Raw genomic sequence first — 19400 nt, forward strand, 5'->3', positions numbered from 1 at the left:
CCTGCATGAAATTATGTGTTTTGAAATGAAAAAAAGTTGAAATTATATTCTGTCGAAAATGATTTATTTACGATTTTTCTACATTTTTTTTATGTAGCGCAACTTAATAAACATAATTTTTTGATTTCTATTCTGAAAAACATAGCATTTCCCGATTTCCTTGTGTCCTGTTGATTGTCAACGCAAGGGCAATTTTCCCTGGAAATTGAATACGTTTGAACTGAAATGGCTGTCCCTTGTATTCGATAACTATGTCATAATCATTCGGGTTCCATTACACAGTTTCGGCGCATGAAGATTGTGAAACATAATAATGACAGAACCAACTTTAAGACGCAAATGATGCTGGGGCAGGCTTGGTATGGTATTTGGAAATTCCACTGGATAAGTTACGGTTTCGTCTTCCTTGTCAAGACGATCGATCGATTTATATGAGCGCAAACCTCCCGGAACTTGACTTTGAATCTTCCAGTTTAAATCACTAACATCGGTAATTTTGGCAGCTAAAATTGCTCGTGCACTCAAGCTATCGCAGTTACGATAATTTGGCCAATGTTCGGATAAACATTCGTGATGAGTTCATCTTCCGTTGAAGTGAATTGAGAAAAGGGAGGTGAAATTGATATCAAACCACAGGAAGTATCAACCGAAATTTGCCCATTTCCAATTCTTAGCGAATACAATGTAAAATGTCATCGGCAATGTCATTTTTTCGTATCCCATAATTAACGCGAATTTAAAGGCGGATATGTCGAAATGATCTTCGCGAAAAGTATGCGAACTTCAGTGGCATGCGAAGTACTATCGCATTGTCCTTCTTCTGTTTCCAGAGATTATCATGCTCCAGCAAATGCAACTGCTGGCATGCTTCTCAAAATGTTGCACACACTGTACCATTCACAATACGCGATGACTTAAATGAAGTTGAACCGCGAGACGCAAAACAGTCGGAAAACTTTCATGAATTGCAAAAGTAAATATCCTACAAAGCGCTTTATTGCAGTTCACATATCGACCCATTTGATACTGCGATTACACCAATCTGCAATATTCAACATTGACATGACTTTTGAATGTGAATTAAATAAAAGGGGCGAATATGGTACGACCCATGTGTTGTCAACTTCGATGTGTTGTTAACGTCGATATTCACGCCTCTAAATGCTAAATGTTCTGCCATTGAAGAAAAGCACATGAGTAGTGTTTCGTGCATTTATTGTCAAACATACAAACCAAAGTGGGATTGTAAGGTTCGCAAGGTCCATGAATCATATTGGTTTTCACCACTTCGTATAATTCTGGATCTATCTCTGAATCAGGAATTTAAGCTGAAATGATTTCATCAATTTGATCTGGTGTAATCACCATCCGCATCCAAAGAAGAATGTGTGCGTGCGGCAACACGCAACAGAGTACATCCAGCATCTGACTGCACCATACTTGTATATACATACATACGTTGCTGCAAGAAAAAGATCGTCAAACATCGCAGCTATTGTTTAAAAAGTCGTGCTGTGATATCGTTACGATCGCTAGCTGATTGACCGCGATCCATAATTCCGCACGTATGTCATCGCATTTCGGGAGTACTTCTTGCCTTTCTTTGGGCTGCCATACGTTGATGGCAAACAGAACGCCGACAAATATCAGCGCGACCTCTTCGTGGCTTCGTAACAAATTTCAATCAGTAATTGATCACATTGTGTGAAAGACACATAAAGTTTTCACTGAATAATTTTCAATAATTTTTCCTTTGGATAGCCGGAATAAAAAAGTAAGCGACCGCAATTGAACGATTCAAATAATTTACAAATCAAAATATTGAAAAACAAAACAAACAAAAATTGAAAAAAATGTGTATGGAAAATGTAACTTTTTGGAATTGTCCAATTTTCCGACTTCTCCTCATGAAAAGTATAAGGTATTTTGTTTATAAACCTTTCCCGATCCACAACAAACAACCTTTAAAAATTTCATTAAGATTGGTTCAACCGTTCTCTTAGTGTTACTAACAAACAAACATTCATTTTTATTGTAACGTTTGTATGGGGAAAAGAAAAGGGCTGTTTTAGGGGTTTTCCGGAAACTATTCAAATTTTTCTCGCCGTAAAAACCATCCTTGAACTTCAACAAACATTTAAGAAAAAGAATTGGCCAAATTGGTCCAGGCGTTATTGAGTTATGCGCGTACATAAATTTTTGGTATTCATTTTTATTTATGTATGTATATAGATTTCTTTACCATCGGCTTGGCAAACTAGCTGTTTGTTAGTTGCCTTTTCTGTGTTATCGGTTTATAAAGGATAGTAGTTCCACTCCTGGCTCAGATATGGCCAGAATGGGTACTCCTTAGTCCTGGAGTTAGGACTATGAAATTCGAGGAATCTTGCCAGGGAATGGCCGTGAATGGAGAACGGCTTCGATTCGTGGAGTAGAGAATTCTTCATAATTAATTTGATGCTGTGTATAGCAGATTCCCATAACCCAACCATATGAGGAGTGCTTGGATAGATAAATTGAGAGTATGATGATCCCTCAACATCATTTTGAGCTTTTATTTATTTTATTTTAGAATTTAGGAAACTACTTATTAAGCAATATTTTATGAGAAGAGTCGATTCTCTATCCCTTTGGGACAATTTTGTTACCTATTGTGTTTAAGTGCGTATGCATTAATTTGGCAAGTAGTAGCGCGTCATATAGCTCAAGATTTTTTGAATCAGGATTTTGTATCATTTTTGGCGAAAGCCATCCTGCGGGGCCGATAACTTGTATGTATAGGGATTGTCAGAGGATACTCTGATTTTGTGTTTTATACCAATTTGTGGAGTATTGGAAAATGGTGGACATTGTTTGATCGAGTAGTTGTGGCTTTAGAGAAGCCCTTACAATTCTGATATTCTAGAGTTCTATTTAATATTGGGGGAAGTTCCCCTATCTCTTGCAATTTCCTTAATTGTGAATTAAGGTATTGATTTTGTTTTTTCTCAACTTAAGTTGTCATGGTGATAATTGGTTCTGTAATTAGTCCACTATGTGTTTCGCTGTGCAGCGTTTGAGCTTTTTGTGCTTTTGGGCAACATGGTGTCTCTTGGCAATTTTTAAAATTTTGGATTTCAGGATTTGCTTTTGCTAAACCCATAGTTCCGTTTGTGTAAGTGCTTCTTTGGAGTAAGTTAGAATATCTGCTGTAATGAAGCATTGAATGGTGGCTTTTGTGACAATGGATTTGCTGATAAATTTGCTTTGGCAATTTTTATATGTATGCGCATGTGACAGACAATTTGTGTCTTTTTGACCTGACAAAATTATTTCGTTCGTTAACTTTTAAGCTTTTAAACTTCTTGCAAGATATAAGTTTATGCCCTCTTGTACATAGTTCGCTTCACGTTTGTTTTCGTTGTTCAGATGTGAACGATTGCTTTTTGTAAATGCTTTTGTTTAAATTGTTTTTGTTACTAACTTGGGCTCTATTTAAGCTTCCATTTTGGCCGTGTTCAATGTTCTTAATTTTAATTATTTTTTCTTCTACCCTTTCCGCAATTTCATATTGGGTGGTGAGAAAATCTTTCATATATTGAAACGTGGAACGTGGAACTTATTTCGTGATGAGAGCGATTGCTCCCATAGAAGTAACGACTTTTCTGGTAGTGCGGCGGTGCAAATGTTTACCGGAATTGGGTCCCAGCTGTCTGTGGGAATATTTAGTGTCGATAGAACCGACAAACAATTTGAAATAGTGGAATCTAGTTTGATGAATTCTACACTTGTTTTTTTCTTAATTTTTGGCAAGTTCATTAGTGTCGTAACTTGTTTATCGACCAGTATTCTTTCATTTTTGTATCTTGCTTTTAGAGCTTCCCAAGCCAAATTGAAATTATCGTCATTAAGAGCGAACTGTTTTACTATTATTACTATATTACCTGCTTGACCTTTAGTTTTGTATCTGAAGTGATACAATTTTTGAGCTTGTGATAATTGAGGATATTTGTGTATACGGCCGTGAGCATGTCCCGGAAGGACGGCCATTCTTCATAACCTCCGTAAAAGGTTTCTGTGTCACATGCGGGCACCTCGGGGTGGATGCCTGAACTTGCCTTTTGGCTGTCTATTTGTGGCAGCTCTACTCTACTGTGGGGAGTAAGTGCAATTGCTTTAATTAGCTTTGGTTGATCGGAGATCATCGCTTTTGTTTCTTCGTACTGCTCTAAGCAGGTATATTGCGTAAGCCGAGGATTTGAAATTGTGTGTATCTGAATCGTCAGAATCTAGAAAGGCGTCGTGAGCCGCTTGGAGACGAGTCCAAAAATTATTAAGATTTTGGCTATTTATTTCTAATAACGTTTCATAGTTTTCTTGAATCGGTGAAGATGCAAATCTAGTGCAGTATCTTGTTAAACTGTCACTTTGTGAAATAAATTTAATAACCTGTTTTGAGCGTGTAGCTCCCGCAGGTGTATTTTGATTTGCGTCGTTATTAATCATTTTTGTTATATTATGTATTAAAATATTTGTCAAGCGGAATTAAATTTTTCTCAGTTTAATCTGATTTAAGTATATGAAGCGGTAAGATATAGTAAACTGTATACCCTTTAAGCAAATAAGAGTTAGTTTTTTATTTATTTATATTTTAGTTTGAAGATATATTTAGTTTTTTTTATTTATTATTATTGTGCTTTTCCTAAAACTGCACTTTTACAGCCCTATTCTGAAAAAACCTATCAACTGAGTTGAGAGGAAAAATTTGAGAGATTTCTTGTGAGGCATATTTTGTGAGGCTATTCTTGCTCAAACCTCATAAGAAAAAAGCTTAAAAAAGTCACCACGTGAGGTAAAAAGCTTTTTGCTGTCAAACAGCTGTTTTAATAAAAATAAACAAACAAAAACACAAATGGATAATAAAGATATGTATGCGTCTGTGCTTCAGGGTGAAACAATCCCAATATGGGTACAATCGATTGCGCCGATTGTGCCCTCGATCCCAAATTTCGTGCAAAATCTTTAAGAGAAAATTTAACATCTATACTTAATTTCGAAATAAAGTGCAGAACTCTAGACACAGAGGACTGGCTCATAGAGAGCATACAACTATTACCAATGAATTTTTGGTAATAGCCATGCCCGTAAAAATACAAACACGCCAGGAAACGCAGATCAAAAGATATACTCGACTTCTGCACATCATGCGGCACCAATTCACCTATAAGTACTTTACATAAGCGCTGAACACATAGAGAGCGACAGACTGCAAACTACATCTGTCAAATATTAAAATACACACGTTCTTATGGGCAGTGTTATTTTGACAGCTGCACGACTACACGACTGCAGGCCGACAGTTGTCGTTCTCGCTAACTTCAATATCCTCCTATATTTGCCAACGACAGTAGGACGACAGTAGAGTTGACAGTAGAATGGAAGATAGAAAGAGGAGGTAGAGGGTGATGCCACTAATATGTAAAATGTAAAATTATTCACAGCTCTAACAAACTTGAAGTTATTTTACAAATAAAAGCATAAAATAGCTATATTATAGCTATTATATCATTTGTAATAACAATTGATAATTTAATGCAAAAATATTTACCTATTTACTTATTTTTTGCATAAAAAATTTCATTTTGAACAAAATATTAAAATTTCATTGAAGTTAAAGGAATTAGTATAGCCACAACGAAATTGTGTACATACAAAATGGACAACTGCGTTGTTTTGTGTTCATGTTGTTGTTGCTTCTCAAAATGTACATGTAGTAAGATGAACAACGACGTTTTCAGTTCACTGTCGTGCTGCTGCAGTCTGTCGCAGCCATTGTGTTCACCACTATAGCGATTTTGGGAATCGAAATGTATTTATAATTGTTGTGTCTTGCATAGTAAAAGGATCGCTTTTGTCTCGTAAACCCTTCAAAATTTTCCCCCTACTCCCCGATTTCCCCTCCTTAACAATTGCCGCATACACAAAGAACAGTTCCTCCATGCTATAACATAAAATCCATAACACTCAAATATTTTTTAAAAAATGTCAAATATTGATGTAAAACATACATGGGCGTTTTGACTCAACGAGGTAACATAGGTAGTCGGTATGTTGATGTTTTTTTATGCCCTAGTATATTTTTTGGCCCCATTTGAAATGTATAACATAAATAAAATGTTATAATTTCAGATACCTTTGGGAGTTGACTACTTTTACTAGCAAACTAGTTAGCGGAAATTTTAAGATAAAGTTAAAATTGTGAAGTGCTCGAGAAATCATGCTTAAAAATAAGGCTTGCCTCGGCATCGGAAATCATAAAGCAATATTTGTCATTAATTTTGAACAAACACATATAGGTACGCGCATAAATAGTATCATAAAACAATCAAGCGGCGCACGATGTTGCTTCGCTGTTGTTTGTTAATCAACTGACTGCAAATGTTCTTTGTTCCATGGTAGCCACTTTACGCTCGCGGTTACCAATACATCCATACATTTCATTTGCCCATCTCTGAGGTAAAACAAAACAAACACAGATGTTTTGTATTATGATGGCTGCTTTTACACGTCACAGATATTTGTGATAATAGTGAGCATTTGAGCTTTTGAATTTTCGCCAGAATAAAGTAACCCTCAGTGAGAAACATCACTGTAGTGAGGTTGGTGACTTTTGTGAGGGCATGAGAATAGGGCTGTTAATTTATTTGATTTTTTATGTCCTAATGTAGGTATGTAGTTACACCCTAATAATTGGACTTGTATGTGCGTGTTGTAGTGCAATTGAGAGCTTTGTACACAAGTTTTTTCTTTTTTTGCAATATCTTTTTATTTATTGAATCTGCTTTTTGTTTAAAAGCCTAAAAATAAGTTATAAAATCTTAAGTCTATTTAAAAACTAGACAAGCTCAAGCAAGTGTTTGAGCTGTTTTGGTGATACGTTGCTCCTTAGAACGCAGGCATATCTCTTCTTTTAAGGCGTGTTTGATCGCAGGAATGTACCAAAGCATTAGCCAAAGGGTTTGGGTGATCTCGGAGTTTAGATATATATTTAATTCTGCTGTCTTCTACTTCTTTCTTTACCATAGAAATACCAAGGTCTTAATGGATATTTTCATTACGCATGTACCATGGTGAACACGTGATTGTTCTAAGCATTTTTGATTGGCACCTTTGTATTATATCAATATTAGTTGCCGAGGTCGTACCCCACAGTTGAATGCCATACATCCAAATCGGCTTTATGACCGCATTATATAAAAACACTTTGTTGTCTAGGCTAAGTTTGGAGTTTTTATTTAAAAGCCAATTTAAATTTGCAGCTCTTATCTTCATGCAAGTTATTTTACTAGATATGTGTTTTCTCCACGTAAGTCTTCTATCTAGGTGAATACCAAGATAAGTTACTTCGTTCGCTTGGGGTACTAAAATATTGTTCATTTTTACTGCCGGGCACATTTTAGGTCTTAGTGAAAACGTAACATGCTTGCATTTTTGTTCATTCACATTTATACGCCACTTGGCTAGCCATTCTTCGACAGACCTTAAGTGCTCGGCTAATATTCTTGATGCTATTATGTGGCACTTGTTACGGCTCACTAAAGCTGTGTCATCCGCAAAAGTTGAGGTCAATATATTATTAGCTGTAGGAAGATCTGCAGTATATATGATGTATAGAGTTGGGCCTAAAACACTGCCCTGGGGTACACCAGCTCTTATTTGGCGTTCGTCAGATATGAAATCTCCCACTTTTACCATAAATTTTCTATTTTTCAAATAAGACTCCAATGTTTTATACAATTCTAAAGGAAGAATGTTTTTAATCTTATACAAAAGGCCTTCATGCCACACCTTATCAAACGCTTGAGCCACGCCTAGAAATAAAGCTGAACAGTACTCTCTGTGCTCAAATGCTTTTCTTATTTCGTTAGTAATTCTATTTACTTGCTCTATCGTGCTATGTTTTTCACGAAACCCGAATTAGTGCGTTGGTATTATATTATTTTCGTGGAGGAAAGGGGACATCTTTGTTAGCAACAACAAATATTTTAGAAAGACAGGGTAGAAGACTGATTGGTCTGTATGAAGGCGGCTGTGTTAAGTCTTTCCCAGGTATATCTACCAAGATAATCTGCGACTTTTTCCATGAATTAGGATAGTATCCGAGATTAAGAATTGCACTTAAGAGCAAAGAGAGCACTTCTACAGCAATATTTGGTAACTCAATTAGCATTTTTGGGGTAATATTTTCATGTACTGTTGACTTTTTGGTTTAAGTTCTTTTATTATTCTAATAATTTCAGTAGGTGAAGTCTTAAAGGACTCGAGTGACTCGTTAACTGTGTTGGGTAAGCTGGAAAACTCGAAGTTGTTCTTTGGGCAATTTGGTTGAAATACCTTTTCTAGGTGATTTGCAAAACAATTAGCGTTTTCCTCGTCACTTCAAGCCCAATTTCCACGCAAGTCTCGTATAGGCATGTTGGAGTTAGTTGGTGGCTTCAAGGACTTTTGGGCTTTCCAAAGAGAACTTTGCTTGCTTGAATTTGGACACAGCTTCTTTATATACATTTCGGTATCGGATTCTTCCTCACGTTTAAGCGCTTTTTTTTTAATTTACGTGCAGCTGATTTCAATTTAAGCTGAGTGGAAGGGGAGCGATTTATCTGCCATTCACGCCTTGCACGCCTTTTTTCGATTAGAAGCTTTTCTATATCTCTGTTAGTAATTTTTCTAGCACCAAGCGGCTTATAGTTTTTGTTTGGTGTTGCTAAGACAGCTTCTTTAGTTATTATATATATGAGTTCTTCTACGCTTTCGTCAATATCTCTTCCTGTATTTATTTTGTACTAAACATTAATGTGGCTACTCACGTATTTTTTATACTTTAGCCAATTTGTTTTATAAGAAGTTCAACCCACTGTAATGGGGTTTCGTCCATAGCTGAGGTATGCTCAGCCGCTCCAGGGTCAGCCTTGGGACCCACGAACCCTTAGCAAAAAAAGAGACGAGTTTTATCCTCAAAAAGTTATATCCACACCCCCACCCCTTATGCTGACAGCCAGACCAGCGTGATGTATACAGTGGTGATGAAAACGAACGAGATTGGCAAGCCGGGCGTTGACGCTTTTTGAAGCTGGCACGGTGATGAAAACGAACGGGATTGATGAGCCAGGCGTTGACGCTTGTTGAGGTTGGCACGGTGATGAAAATGAACGAGATTGGCAATCCAGGCGTTGACGCTTGTTGAAGCTGGCACGGTGATGAAAACGAACGGGATTGATGAGCCAGGCGTTGACGCTTGTTGAAGCTGGCACGGTGATGAAAACGAACGGGATTGATGAGCCAGGCTTTGACGCTTGTTGAGGTTGGCACGGTGATGAAAATGAACGGAATTGATGAGCCAGGCGTTGACGCTTGTTGCGACTGGCAAGGTGATGAAAATGAACGGGATTGATGAGCCAGGCGTTGACGCTTGTTGCGACTGGCACGGTGATGAAAACGAACGGGCTCCTCTGTGTAGGAGAGATTTCATTAATAGCCAACCGTCTTCGTTGGCCTCCAGCTATCAACTCCACAAACTGTACTCCACTTACGTGTCGCCTGTTAGTCACGTTAGTTTTTAATAACGGTGCCCTACGGTACGTAAGCAGTGGTACTGACGCTGTTTGAAGCAGCGCAGCTGTGCCCCTCATAGTAACGGTCGAGCCTTTGCGCGTACCGATACCAACCTAACAAAACGGCAGAGTCATTGCGAGCACTGGCATCACCAAAGCGTGATGCCTTTTCTACGCAATGCCTGCGAAGTGCCTCATTCTATGGTATACGGCAGTCCTTGCGAGCACTGGCATCACCGAAGTGTGATGCCTTTTCTGCGCAATGCCTGCGAAATATCTACTTTTACGGTATGCACTTACCCCTACTTACTGCTATTTTCCTGCTAGCAGCTTTCATCATCGTAGTGAGGTAAGTTGTGTGCGTAGTCAATGCGGTGAAGTTTAGTACGTATGGTGGTGTGGTGAGGGTACATGATGTACTGTGGAGCGAAGTTGACGTAAATTATTGTAAGGTGGTAAAAGCCACGTTACATTCCCCCCTCACTTCGGACAATGATACTTCGCTGGCGGCCGGTGGAAGGAGCGGTTTCGATCTCCCACGATGGTTCGACTGGAGGCTGGCTGGCTAGCTGGCTGTCCTGGTTGGCGTGTGCCGTGAACGGGAAGCGGGTGTGAAATCTTTATTTAATAGTATTTCTTAACCTATAGTACAAGGCGTCTTAGGTCTTATAGCTTACAACTAGTGACACCCATTTAATGTAATCGTATAAATGGTTAAAGGTGGAAATACATACTTAAAGCTAATGACTTAATTATAACGGCTGCTCTGAGGTGTTACTCGTATAGGTGAAGCACGCATCTGTCCTCGCCGTATCGCACCAGAACCCGGTCGCCTTCTAGCTTCTGGAGGGCTAGACGTCGGCCCCGGAAGAACAGCGTTCGCTTGGAGCGCTTGATAAAATGCTGTCTGGTCATCACCAGCCCTTCCAGGAACCCTGAAATTTCGCCCACCGGTGTCACTTGTGGGTGTGATGTGTCAGGCGTGGCCGGTTGTGCGCTGATCTCGGCAGTTGGAGGCCGGGTCGTCGTCGGGGTTGGCGTCGCTTTCGGGTGAGGCGGCGTCGTCTCGACGTTGGTCTTGTCAATTGCTGGGGCAGACGCCCCATCGTCGTTCGAGCATGCCGGCGTTGTTGTAGCGGGCGCCTCTGGCACCTTTACTGCGAGTGGCTCCGCGGTACTGGCTACCTTCCTCGCGGTACTCTTTGCCGTGCCTCGCTGGCCGAGTTGGAGCGAAGCTGCAGTCGGCAGGTAGCTTTGTTTGGCGGAGAACGTTAACTGGGCCTTCGCTTGGCCTGCTGGGTGCGTCGAGGTTTGGGCGGCGCGCGGCTCTGTCGCAGCACCTGCTTCACGGTCTGCTTCCCGTGTCGTTGGGGCTCGCTTGGTGGTCGGGAGCTTCCAGGCGTTGGTGCTGAGCGGCGTCTGTCGTGGCAATGCTTCTAATACCGCTGGTTCTGTGGCCCGCCGACTTCGGGTGGAGGCGTTAATGACGCTGCGCTCCAGGTGCTGTCTGGGTACCCTAGGACGAGTTCGGGCAGCTGACCCAGTGTTATCGGTACTTATCGCATGTAACGCGGTTGTATTCGGGTGCACCCGCGGTCGTGCTTTCGGGGGTGGCCGGAAAGGTGGCGGCCTTTGCGGCTCGTCCGGCGGTTGTGGTTGGCGCTTGGTATGGCGGCCCGATGCGTGTGGCATTCCGCTGACTATTTCATTTCGTTTATCTGGAAAGAGATGAGCAAACGGTCTAGGATGGTGTTTATCTGGGGAAGTGGGTATGCGTCTGGTATGCTTGCTGCGTTAAGTTGCCTCTCGGTTAGCTTAGCAAGATGATCGGTGAGTGCCGGTGTGCTTAGGCGTGTAGCGGTTAGAGGTTGGCTATCGATGGTGATAATCAGGTCTCGCTTCCTTAAAAAATCCATGCCTAAGATGACATGTTCCGAAAGCGTCGGTAGAGCTGATACAAGCAGTCGCCTTGTTACCCAGCTCTATTGTAACAGGATACATTTTCGTGCTAAGTATATACGTCTGGTTAGCTAGCTGAATGCGACGGGTCTGGCGTCTGGCTTTAATTTGGTGTTTATCTAGATGACGTTGAAGTTCTTTACCGATATATGTGAGCGTGGCTCCGGTGTCCACCAGAGCTTCTATCTGCATGCCTGCGACAGTAATGGGCAAATAGTAACGGCCATCTTTTTTCCCTTCTGGGTACGGAATCGTTGCGTTGAGTGCTATTGTACTGGGTTTGGACGGAGTAGCTCGCATCGTCGCATGTGTAGGACAATTGCAGTCTCGAGACATGATTCCGTCGCGTCCACAGCGAGAGCAAAATATTCGCTGCTGGTTGCGACATTGGTGCCTTCGGTGTCCCGGCTGCTTACATCGCCAACAAACTTTCTCGCAGCAATACTTAGTACTTACCGCCGTCAAACAGTGATTGGTGTTTCTTGCTTGCCTGGCCTCCTCGCTTCTTAACAATTCGTAGTCTTCGGTTAGCTCGAGTAGTTCGTCTACGCTGTTGAAGTCGCTTCGACGGACGTATAAGCGATATTCCACCCTTAGACCGTCATATATACGATCGGTGTGATCTTCATCGCGAAGTTTCGGGTGCTGGCGGATAAGCGTTTGGATAGCCAGCACATATTCCTTTGCCTTCTCTCTGGGAAATTGCTTGCGCTGATGGATGGTTTCCTCCAGATGTGCGAGGTGACGCTTCGGTAAAAAGAACCGCTCAGCCTCGTAACGAAAGTCGTCCCACGTGTTGATGGTGTTGCGTTTTACACGAAACCATTCCGGCATCGTGGCAAGAAGCTGGTTGTTTGCTATAGAGTAACATTCGGCTAGTTCTTCGCATCGCTCTAGAAAGTCGTGTAAATTTTCGCGACCGCTGTAGTGTATGTTCCATCTACGCTACGGAGATCTGCTACGGTGCGCCCTTCGACAGCGATGTGGTGTCGTCTGCACTCGGTGATTAATCGGTCCTTCTTCAGCCAGTAAATCCAACTGGTCGTGTCCGTCTCCAGCGTTAGAGCCCTATTCGCTGGAGTACTACGACGATGCTTGTGATTGTGTGGGGGGCGCGGCGAACCTGATTCATGAGCGTTGGTGACTGTTTCATGTTTTTCACTGTCACTCACGAAGTCAGGTCCCTGCTCGGGCGCCATTTGTAATGGGGTTTCGTCCATAGCTGAGGTATGCTCAGCCGCTCCAGGGTCAGCCTTGGGACCCACGAACCCTTAGCAAAAAAAGAGACGAGTTTTATCCTCGTAAAGTTATATCCACACCCCCATCCCTTATGCGGACAGCCAGATCAGCGTGATGTATACAGTGGTGATGAAAACGAACGAGATTGGCAAGCCAGGCGTTGACGCTTGTTGAAGCTGGCACGGTGATGAAAACGAACGGGATTGATGAGCCAGGCTTTGACGCTTGTTGAGGTTGGCACGGTGATGAAAATGAACGAGATTGGCAAGCCAGGCGTTGACGCTTGTTGAAGCTGGCACGGTGATGAAAACGAACGGGATTGATGAGCCAGGCGTTGACGCTTGTTGAAGCTGGCACGGTGATGAAAACGAACGGGATTGATGAGCCAGGCGTTGACGCTTGTTGAGGTTGGCACGGTGATGAAAATGAACGGAATTGATGAGCCAGGCGTTGACGCTTGTTGCGACTGGCAAGGTGATGAAAATGAACGGAATTGATGAGCCAGGCGTTGACGCTTGTTGCGACTGGCACGGTGATAAAAACGAACGGGCTCCTCTGTGTAGGTAAGATTTCATTAATAGCCAACCGTCTTCGTTGGCCTCCAGCTATCAACTCCACAAACTGTACTCCACTTACGTGCCGCCTGTTAGTCACGTTAGTTTTTAATAACGGTGCCCTACGGTACGTAAGCAGTGGTACTGACGCTGTTTGAAGCAGCGCAGCTGTGCCCCTCATAGTAACGGTCGAGCCTTTGCGCGTACCGATACCAACCTAACAAAACGGCAGAGTCATTGCGAGCACTGGCATCACCAAAGCGTGATGCCTTTTCTACGCAATGCCTGCGAAGTGCCTCATTCTATGGTATACGGCAGTCCTTGCGAGCACTGGCATCACCAAAGCGTGATGCCTTTTCTGCGCAATGCCTGCGAAGTACCCCATTCTATGGCAGTCATTGCGAGCACTGGCATCACACCGAAGTGTGATGCCTTTTCTGCGCAATGGCTACGAAGAACCCTCTACGGTATGCACTACACTTCTACGGCAGAGTCATTGCGAGCACTGGCATCACACCGAAGTGTGATGCCTTTTCTGCGCAATGCCTGCGATATATCTACTTCTACGGTATGCACTTACCCCTGCTGACTGCTATTTTCCTGCGTGATGCTCGGTGTCCGTCCGGTTCGGCGATCTGGAGCAAATGATCGCATTTGGTTTTTTTTTTTTTTGTTTTTGAAGAGATGTGGGGGGGAAATCTTCGAAAGACACCCTGGCGGGTAGTGTCTTATTCGCTTGATGCGCCTACCGACTAAAACCCCCCCCACACTGGTTGCCAACCATATGGTTATGAACCTCGAAGATAAATTGCGGGGGAAGGAGGAAGATTCAGTTGCGAGCGGTGGTGGCCCTCAAAAGAATCTGACGCTAATAAGCGAAGCTCGAGGTTTTGGTTAGGTGGGAGCGGAAGGATTTGTCAGGATACATGGCCTTCTGAAACGGTCGGTTTTCTTGCACCTGAGATTGGCAAGACAGTTGATGCTGGGGTTTGCGTGGGATGCAACTGACGCCCGGAGATTTGCAGCGTAAGAAATAGCTGCCGATTGAATGGAAGGGAGATTTGTTTCCACTAGGATCTGTTTGTTTCTAACATACCACGGGAAACTAAGGGCTGATCTGAGTAGACGCATGTATGTGGATTGAAGCCTGGACAGTTGTCTGGGTGAGGCAGAGCCCCAAATAGGGATGGCGTAGGAGCAGATGCTTCTAATGATGGCATTAAAAGCTCGCTTTTTGGTGCTTTGTGAAACCTTTTTATTGGTGAAAAAGGGTTTTAATACGCCGAAGGCGCCATTGGCTTTTTCTCGAACTGCTGTGATTTGTTTCGTCCAGGTTAGCCGCCTGTCGAAGACAACACCGAGGTATTTCGCGGAAGGGCTCCATTTGATGGGGAACCTATTTACCAAGATTTTTGGTGGAATGCGTTTCCTCCGTGAAAAGAATATTGCCTCTGATTTGGTTGTGTTGATGTCGAATCTCCACAACCAGTACCAGTCGAGGACGGTGGGGATGAATTTATTGAGGGCGGATGTGCTGAAGTTAATTGTACGGGAGGCGTACAAGAAGGCGACATCATCTGCATATTGTGCTGTAAGGATTTTTCTCCTCGGTTGGGATGTCGTAACAATAAATGTTGAACAGCACTGGGAGAGTTTGGACCCCTGAGGAACTCCCGCCGTGATCGGGTGAGCTTCGGAGAGCTCACCATTCACTAGCAGTGATTTGCCGGTCAGACAGGAAGAGATTTAACTAAGCCAATGAGGTATTGTGGGAAATTTAGTTTTATAAGCTTGTAAATAAGCCCATCATGCCAGACCCGATCGAATGCTTGTTTACAGTCAAGCAGGAGCATAGGGATGTGTCTTCCTTTGTTGAGGTTGTTAGCGACAAATTCGGAGACCCGCAGAAGTTGGTGTGCGGTGCCGTGTTGCTTTCGAAACCCATGTTGGAAGTCGGGAAGAATTTTCTTTTCCGAAACAAATTTCTCCAGTTGGGAAAGAATTATGCTTTCGGCTACTTTGCTGAGGGTGCAGAGTAGGCTGATGGGGCGATGGTTTGCCGTATCGCTTAGAGGTTTTCCCTGTTTGGGAAGAAAGACGACTGTGGCGGCTTTCCAGGCCGGAGGAAAATTTTGGAAGCGCATCATCGCGTTTATGATGTTGTTTAGGGCAACAAGGTGTTTCCGCGGTAAGATTTTCAAGACGCCGTTACCGATACTGTCGCGGCCTGGAGCTTTCCGGTTTTTGAGGGAGCGGATAGCCTCGGAGACTTCTTTGGGGGAGGTGGGCTGAAACTCCACCGTTTGGAAGGTTGTGCTCCGGACAGTTGCTGACACTTCTTCGTGAAAGGAAGAGAATTTTTGGAGGCTTGGAAAGGGGGAGCATTGGTTTTTTAGGGATTGAGCAAAGACGTTGGCTTTGTCCTTGTCTTGTGGATATGAGATCCCGTCTTTAATTAGGGCGGGGAGGTGAAGTTTACGATTTCTTAAGGATCTGATAACCTTCCAGCAACTTTTGGTGTAAAGTGCTTGCTTTTATAGCAGCATCGCGCAGCTTTTGTCACCGTAGCGAGGTAAGTTGTATGCGTATGGTGCGTTAGTACGTATGGTGGAAAGCTCTAGCAGCTTTCATCATCGTAGTGAGGTAAGTTGTGTGCGTAGTCAATGCGGTGAAGTTTAGTACGTATGGTGGTATGGTGAGGGTACATGATGTACTGTGGAGCGAAGTTGACGTAAATTATTGTAAGGTGGTAAAAGCCACGTTACACCACTTTTGGATCAACGAATATGGGTTGTTCGCATAACTTTATTAGAACAGGAGAGTGATCAGAAGATAGATCAGTACATGTATCAGCTGGTATAAGCGATTTATCTATATTTTTGATTACAGCAAAATCAATTAAATCTGGTATTTTTTTACGATCACTAGGCCAATATGTCGGCTTACCAGGAGATATTATGTCAAGGTTATTGTGCTTATTTATAATAGTGTGAGACAGCTATCGTCCTTTCGGATTAATTAGCCGTGAGCCCCAATACGTGTGCTTTGCATTGTAATCTCCACCTGCTAGAAATATATGGCCTAGTGTTCCAAAAAAGTCTTTAAATTGGATGTCTATAATTTTAAACCGAGGTGGGCAGTATATGACCGTCAGATTTAAGTCCCCGCAGCGATTTTTTATAGTTATTGTTGTAGCTTGTAATTGCGCTGTGGCATAAGATTCTGATGTGTGGTGATTTAAACGTTTTCTAAACAACACTGCTGTTCCTCCATGTGCCTTTCCATCTGGGTGGTTTGTAACATAGAGTCTAAATCCCGGTATAAGAAATTGTTTTTGTTCGTAAGATGAGTTTCTGACAATAGCATTACATCGATACTATTTTCATCCAGAAATCAAATAAGTTCCAATTTATGTTGGTTAACACCGTTAGCATTCCATAAACAAATGTTCAATACACTCATTTTTTACTTAAAAAAGTTTGCAACATTTGGTTTTGTGATTTGATTATCTCTTGAATCATATTTCGCATTGAAGCCCTAAATTGTGTCATACATTGAGTAAGGTTTACTATCATAGTTTCAACGCTTCCATTTGGTTGGTTTTGGGGCAATTGCATTTGTGTAGTATTGCCTTTCACCACTCCCTTGTGTAGCATTGTCTTTAAGATTTACTGGTTTTGAAATAAGGACGGGGATTTCAATATTTTCATTAGATGGAATATTCATCATTTGGTTAGGACGTGCTTGGATGCCCTGTGACAACTTCGATTTTAAATCTTTGTATACAGGGCAACCCCTGTAGTTAGCAGGGTGATTTCCTCCACAATTATGAATTTTTTATATAAATCCTCTTTTTTAATAGTACATTTTGAAGTTGGATGTAGATCACCACATACTACACAGACACTTCGTAGAGTGCAATATGTTTTCGTGTGTCCATACTCTTGGCAGTTTGTACATTGTACTGGACCATTTCTCTTGTGTGGTTCCTCAACGGTGATTCTGTGATGGAGAAGATATTTTAAATTGTAAATCGGGTGTATTTCATTTTTCTTTAATTTGTTAGAATCTGAAATCAATTCTATTTTGAACATTGGTTGTAGGACTTTGTTCCTGTTAAAAATATTTACTACTGATTTAATGCTAAAACCACCTTCTTCTAGTGCTTCTCTACCAAAGACTCTATACCTTTTATGACAACAACTAGGCCTTTTGAGCTCTTCAGTTGGTAAGAGTAGTAATTCTTGTTATTATTTGATAGGAATTTTACAATTTCCATGATACTTTTTTCGGTGTATGTTTGAATTTTTGTTTCATCTATGTTACCTTTTTTCAAGGGCACAATGTGTATGTTTGAATTTTTGTTTCATCTATGTTACCTTTTTTCAAGGGCACAATGTGGAAATTGTTTGTGCCTATTATATTGCTCATTTTTGAAACAAGCGCATTTGAGCTACGCTCACGCAAATAGATTGGAGGGGGTTTGGCATTCACGACTGTGGTGATACCCTTTGCTTCGTCGTTAGGCTCTTCTTTGCTTAATAAGGTAAATCTTGTGCCATTAAGAATTTCTGGCTTTTTGGTGTTTGGCGTGTTTGCTTGAAATTTTTTGGTATTGACCGCTGTTTTAATAGGACTCAATTTCCTTTTTACATTAATGTAGCGATCAATACCAGTCTGAACTGATGGCCCTTTTTTGCTTGGTACATTCTCACCTTGCATTTTATTTTCCTTCGCTGTCCGGGTCCTTGCTGGTACCTGCATAGTGGCTGCTGTCAGTGGATTTGTTGTTGCCTGATTGCTGTTTACTGCTGCTTCTGCTGACTGCGCTTGCTTAGTCTCTCTTTCATCTGATCGCTGTGAAGACTCATCATCGCCGTTGCATTTGTTTTTTGCCAGGAGTTGCTTTTGTTGGCTCGACAAAACTGAAGTAGGCATTTAAGGAATGCCTACGGTTTTGCGGTTGAGGCTGCGAAGCACTCATTATTGTTTGTTTTTTTGTTTTGTTTTTTGTTTTTATATATTTGTTTTGTGCACAATTTGTTAATATTTAATATTAAAAGTTTGTGTGAGTTAACTTATTTTAAGTTTTGTTTTAAGTTTTTTATTTTAGCACGTTTTGCCAAAACTGTACAAATATAAAAATACTTCCTTAATTTTGAATTCTAAGTTGCTGGAGCGATGTCCAACCAACTTAGAGGAAAGCCGAATTAAAAGTGAAGCTTAAATCTAATCTTATGCTATCACCGATGGAGCGATGTCCAACCAACTTAGAGGAAAGCCGAATTAAAAGTGAAGCTTAAATCTAATCTTATGCTATCACCAACTTAATATCCTAAGCGCCGGCAGAGTGAGACGTCGGCATCGACGCATATTGTTAGTGGCGTGCTAGTAGCGTCATTAAAATCCGTAATATTAGCTTGGCGCTCTTTTAGTGGGTAGCGGTAAAGTGGCGTGATGCGTTTGCCAAATTGTGTACCTGCATTCTTGAGCATTCTTAAGCTTGCATGGTACGGTACACTGTTTAACAAAATATTTATTTTGTTAACTTGTGCACTGTTTTTTATTTGTTTGTTTGTTTTTATTTATTATTATTGTTTGCTTACTTTTTGCAAAAAATCAGAATCACGGAGCGAATTCAAAAATACGTCCGTACACTTTTTCATATCCACCTGATATTGCACGAAATATTTGTGCTAATGTATATGAGCAAACAATATGCTGTAATGTTTTGTGTAATTTTGCTTGTTTTTGTTTGGCAATATATATACGGATTCGGTAAAATGGTTGCCGTATGCAATATTATATACTTATATATATGTTTGCCAATTGGAAAGAAATTATTGTTGTGTTTATTACTTTGTTAATGTTGTTGATATGAACATATATGTAGTATGTACATTACATACATATGTATGTATGTATGTATGTTTTTTTTTTCTTTTTGTTTTATGGTTGTTCCTTTGCTTTTTTAGTTTATGCAATCCTTCTTGCCGTTTTGCTCAAAAATAAGAGGTATTGCCGGAAAATATTGCAAGTAAATCTTGAATTTTTGTTT

The 19400-nt window shown here is 41.4% G+C and overlaps 1 protein-coding gene across 1 annotated transcript in view; it reads right to left on the bottom strand.

Annotated features, from left to right (window-relative positions):
• The window catches only part of LOC120780417, a 147657-nt gene extending 129593 nt beyond the window's left edge, over positions 1 to 18064 (bottom strand). Inside the window, exons 1-2 of the mRNA XM_040112695.1 lie at positions 17722 to 18064; positions 17531 to 17668 (exon numbers count right to left, since the gene is read on the bottom strand). Of these exons, the coding sequence (XP_039968629.1) occupies positions 17531 to 17668; positions 17722 to 18064 (481 nt within the window). The remainder of the gene's footprint in view (positions 1 to 17530; positions 17669 to 17721) is intronic.
• Between the last annotated feature and the right edge of the window lie 1336 nt (positions 18065 to 19400).

This window comes from Bactrocera tryoni, unplaced genomic scaffold (assembly GCF_016617805.1).
Source record: "Bactrocera tryoni isolate S06 unplaced genomic scaffold, CSIRO_BtryS06_freeze2 scaffold_25, whole genome shotgun sequence".
Classification (NCBI taxonomy): Eukaryota; Metazoa; Arthropoda; class Insecta; order Diptera; family Tephritidae; genus Bactrocera; species Bactrocera tryoni.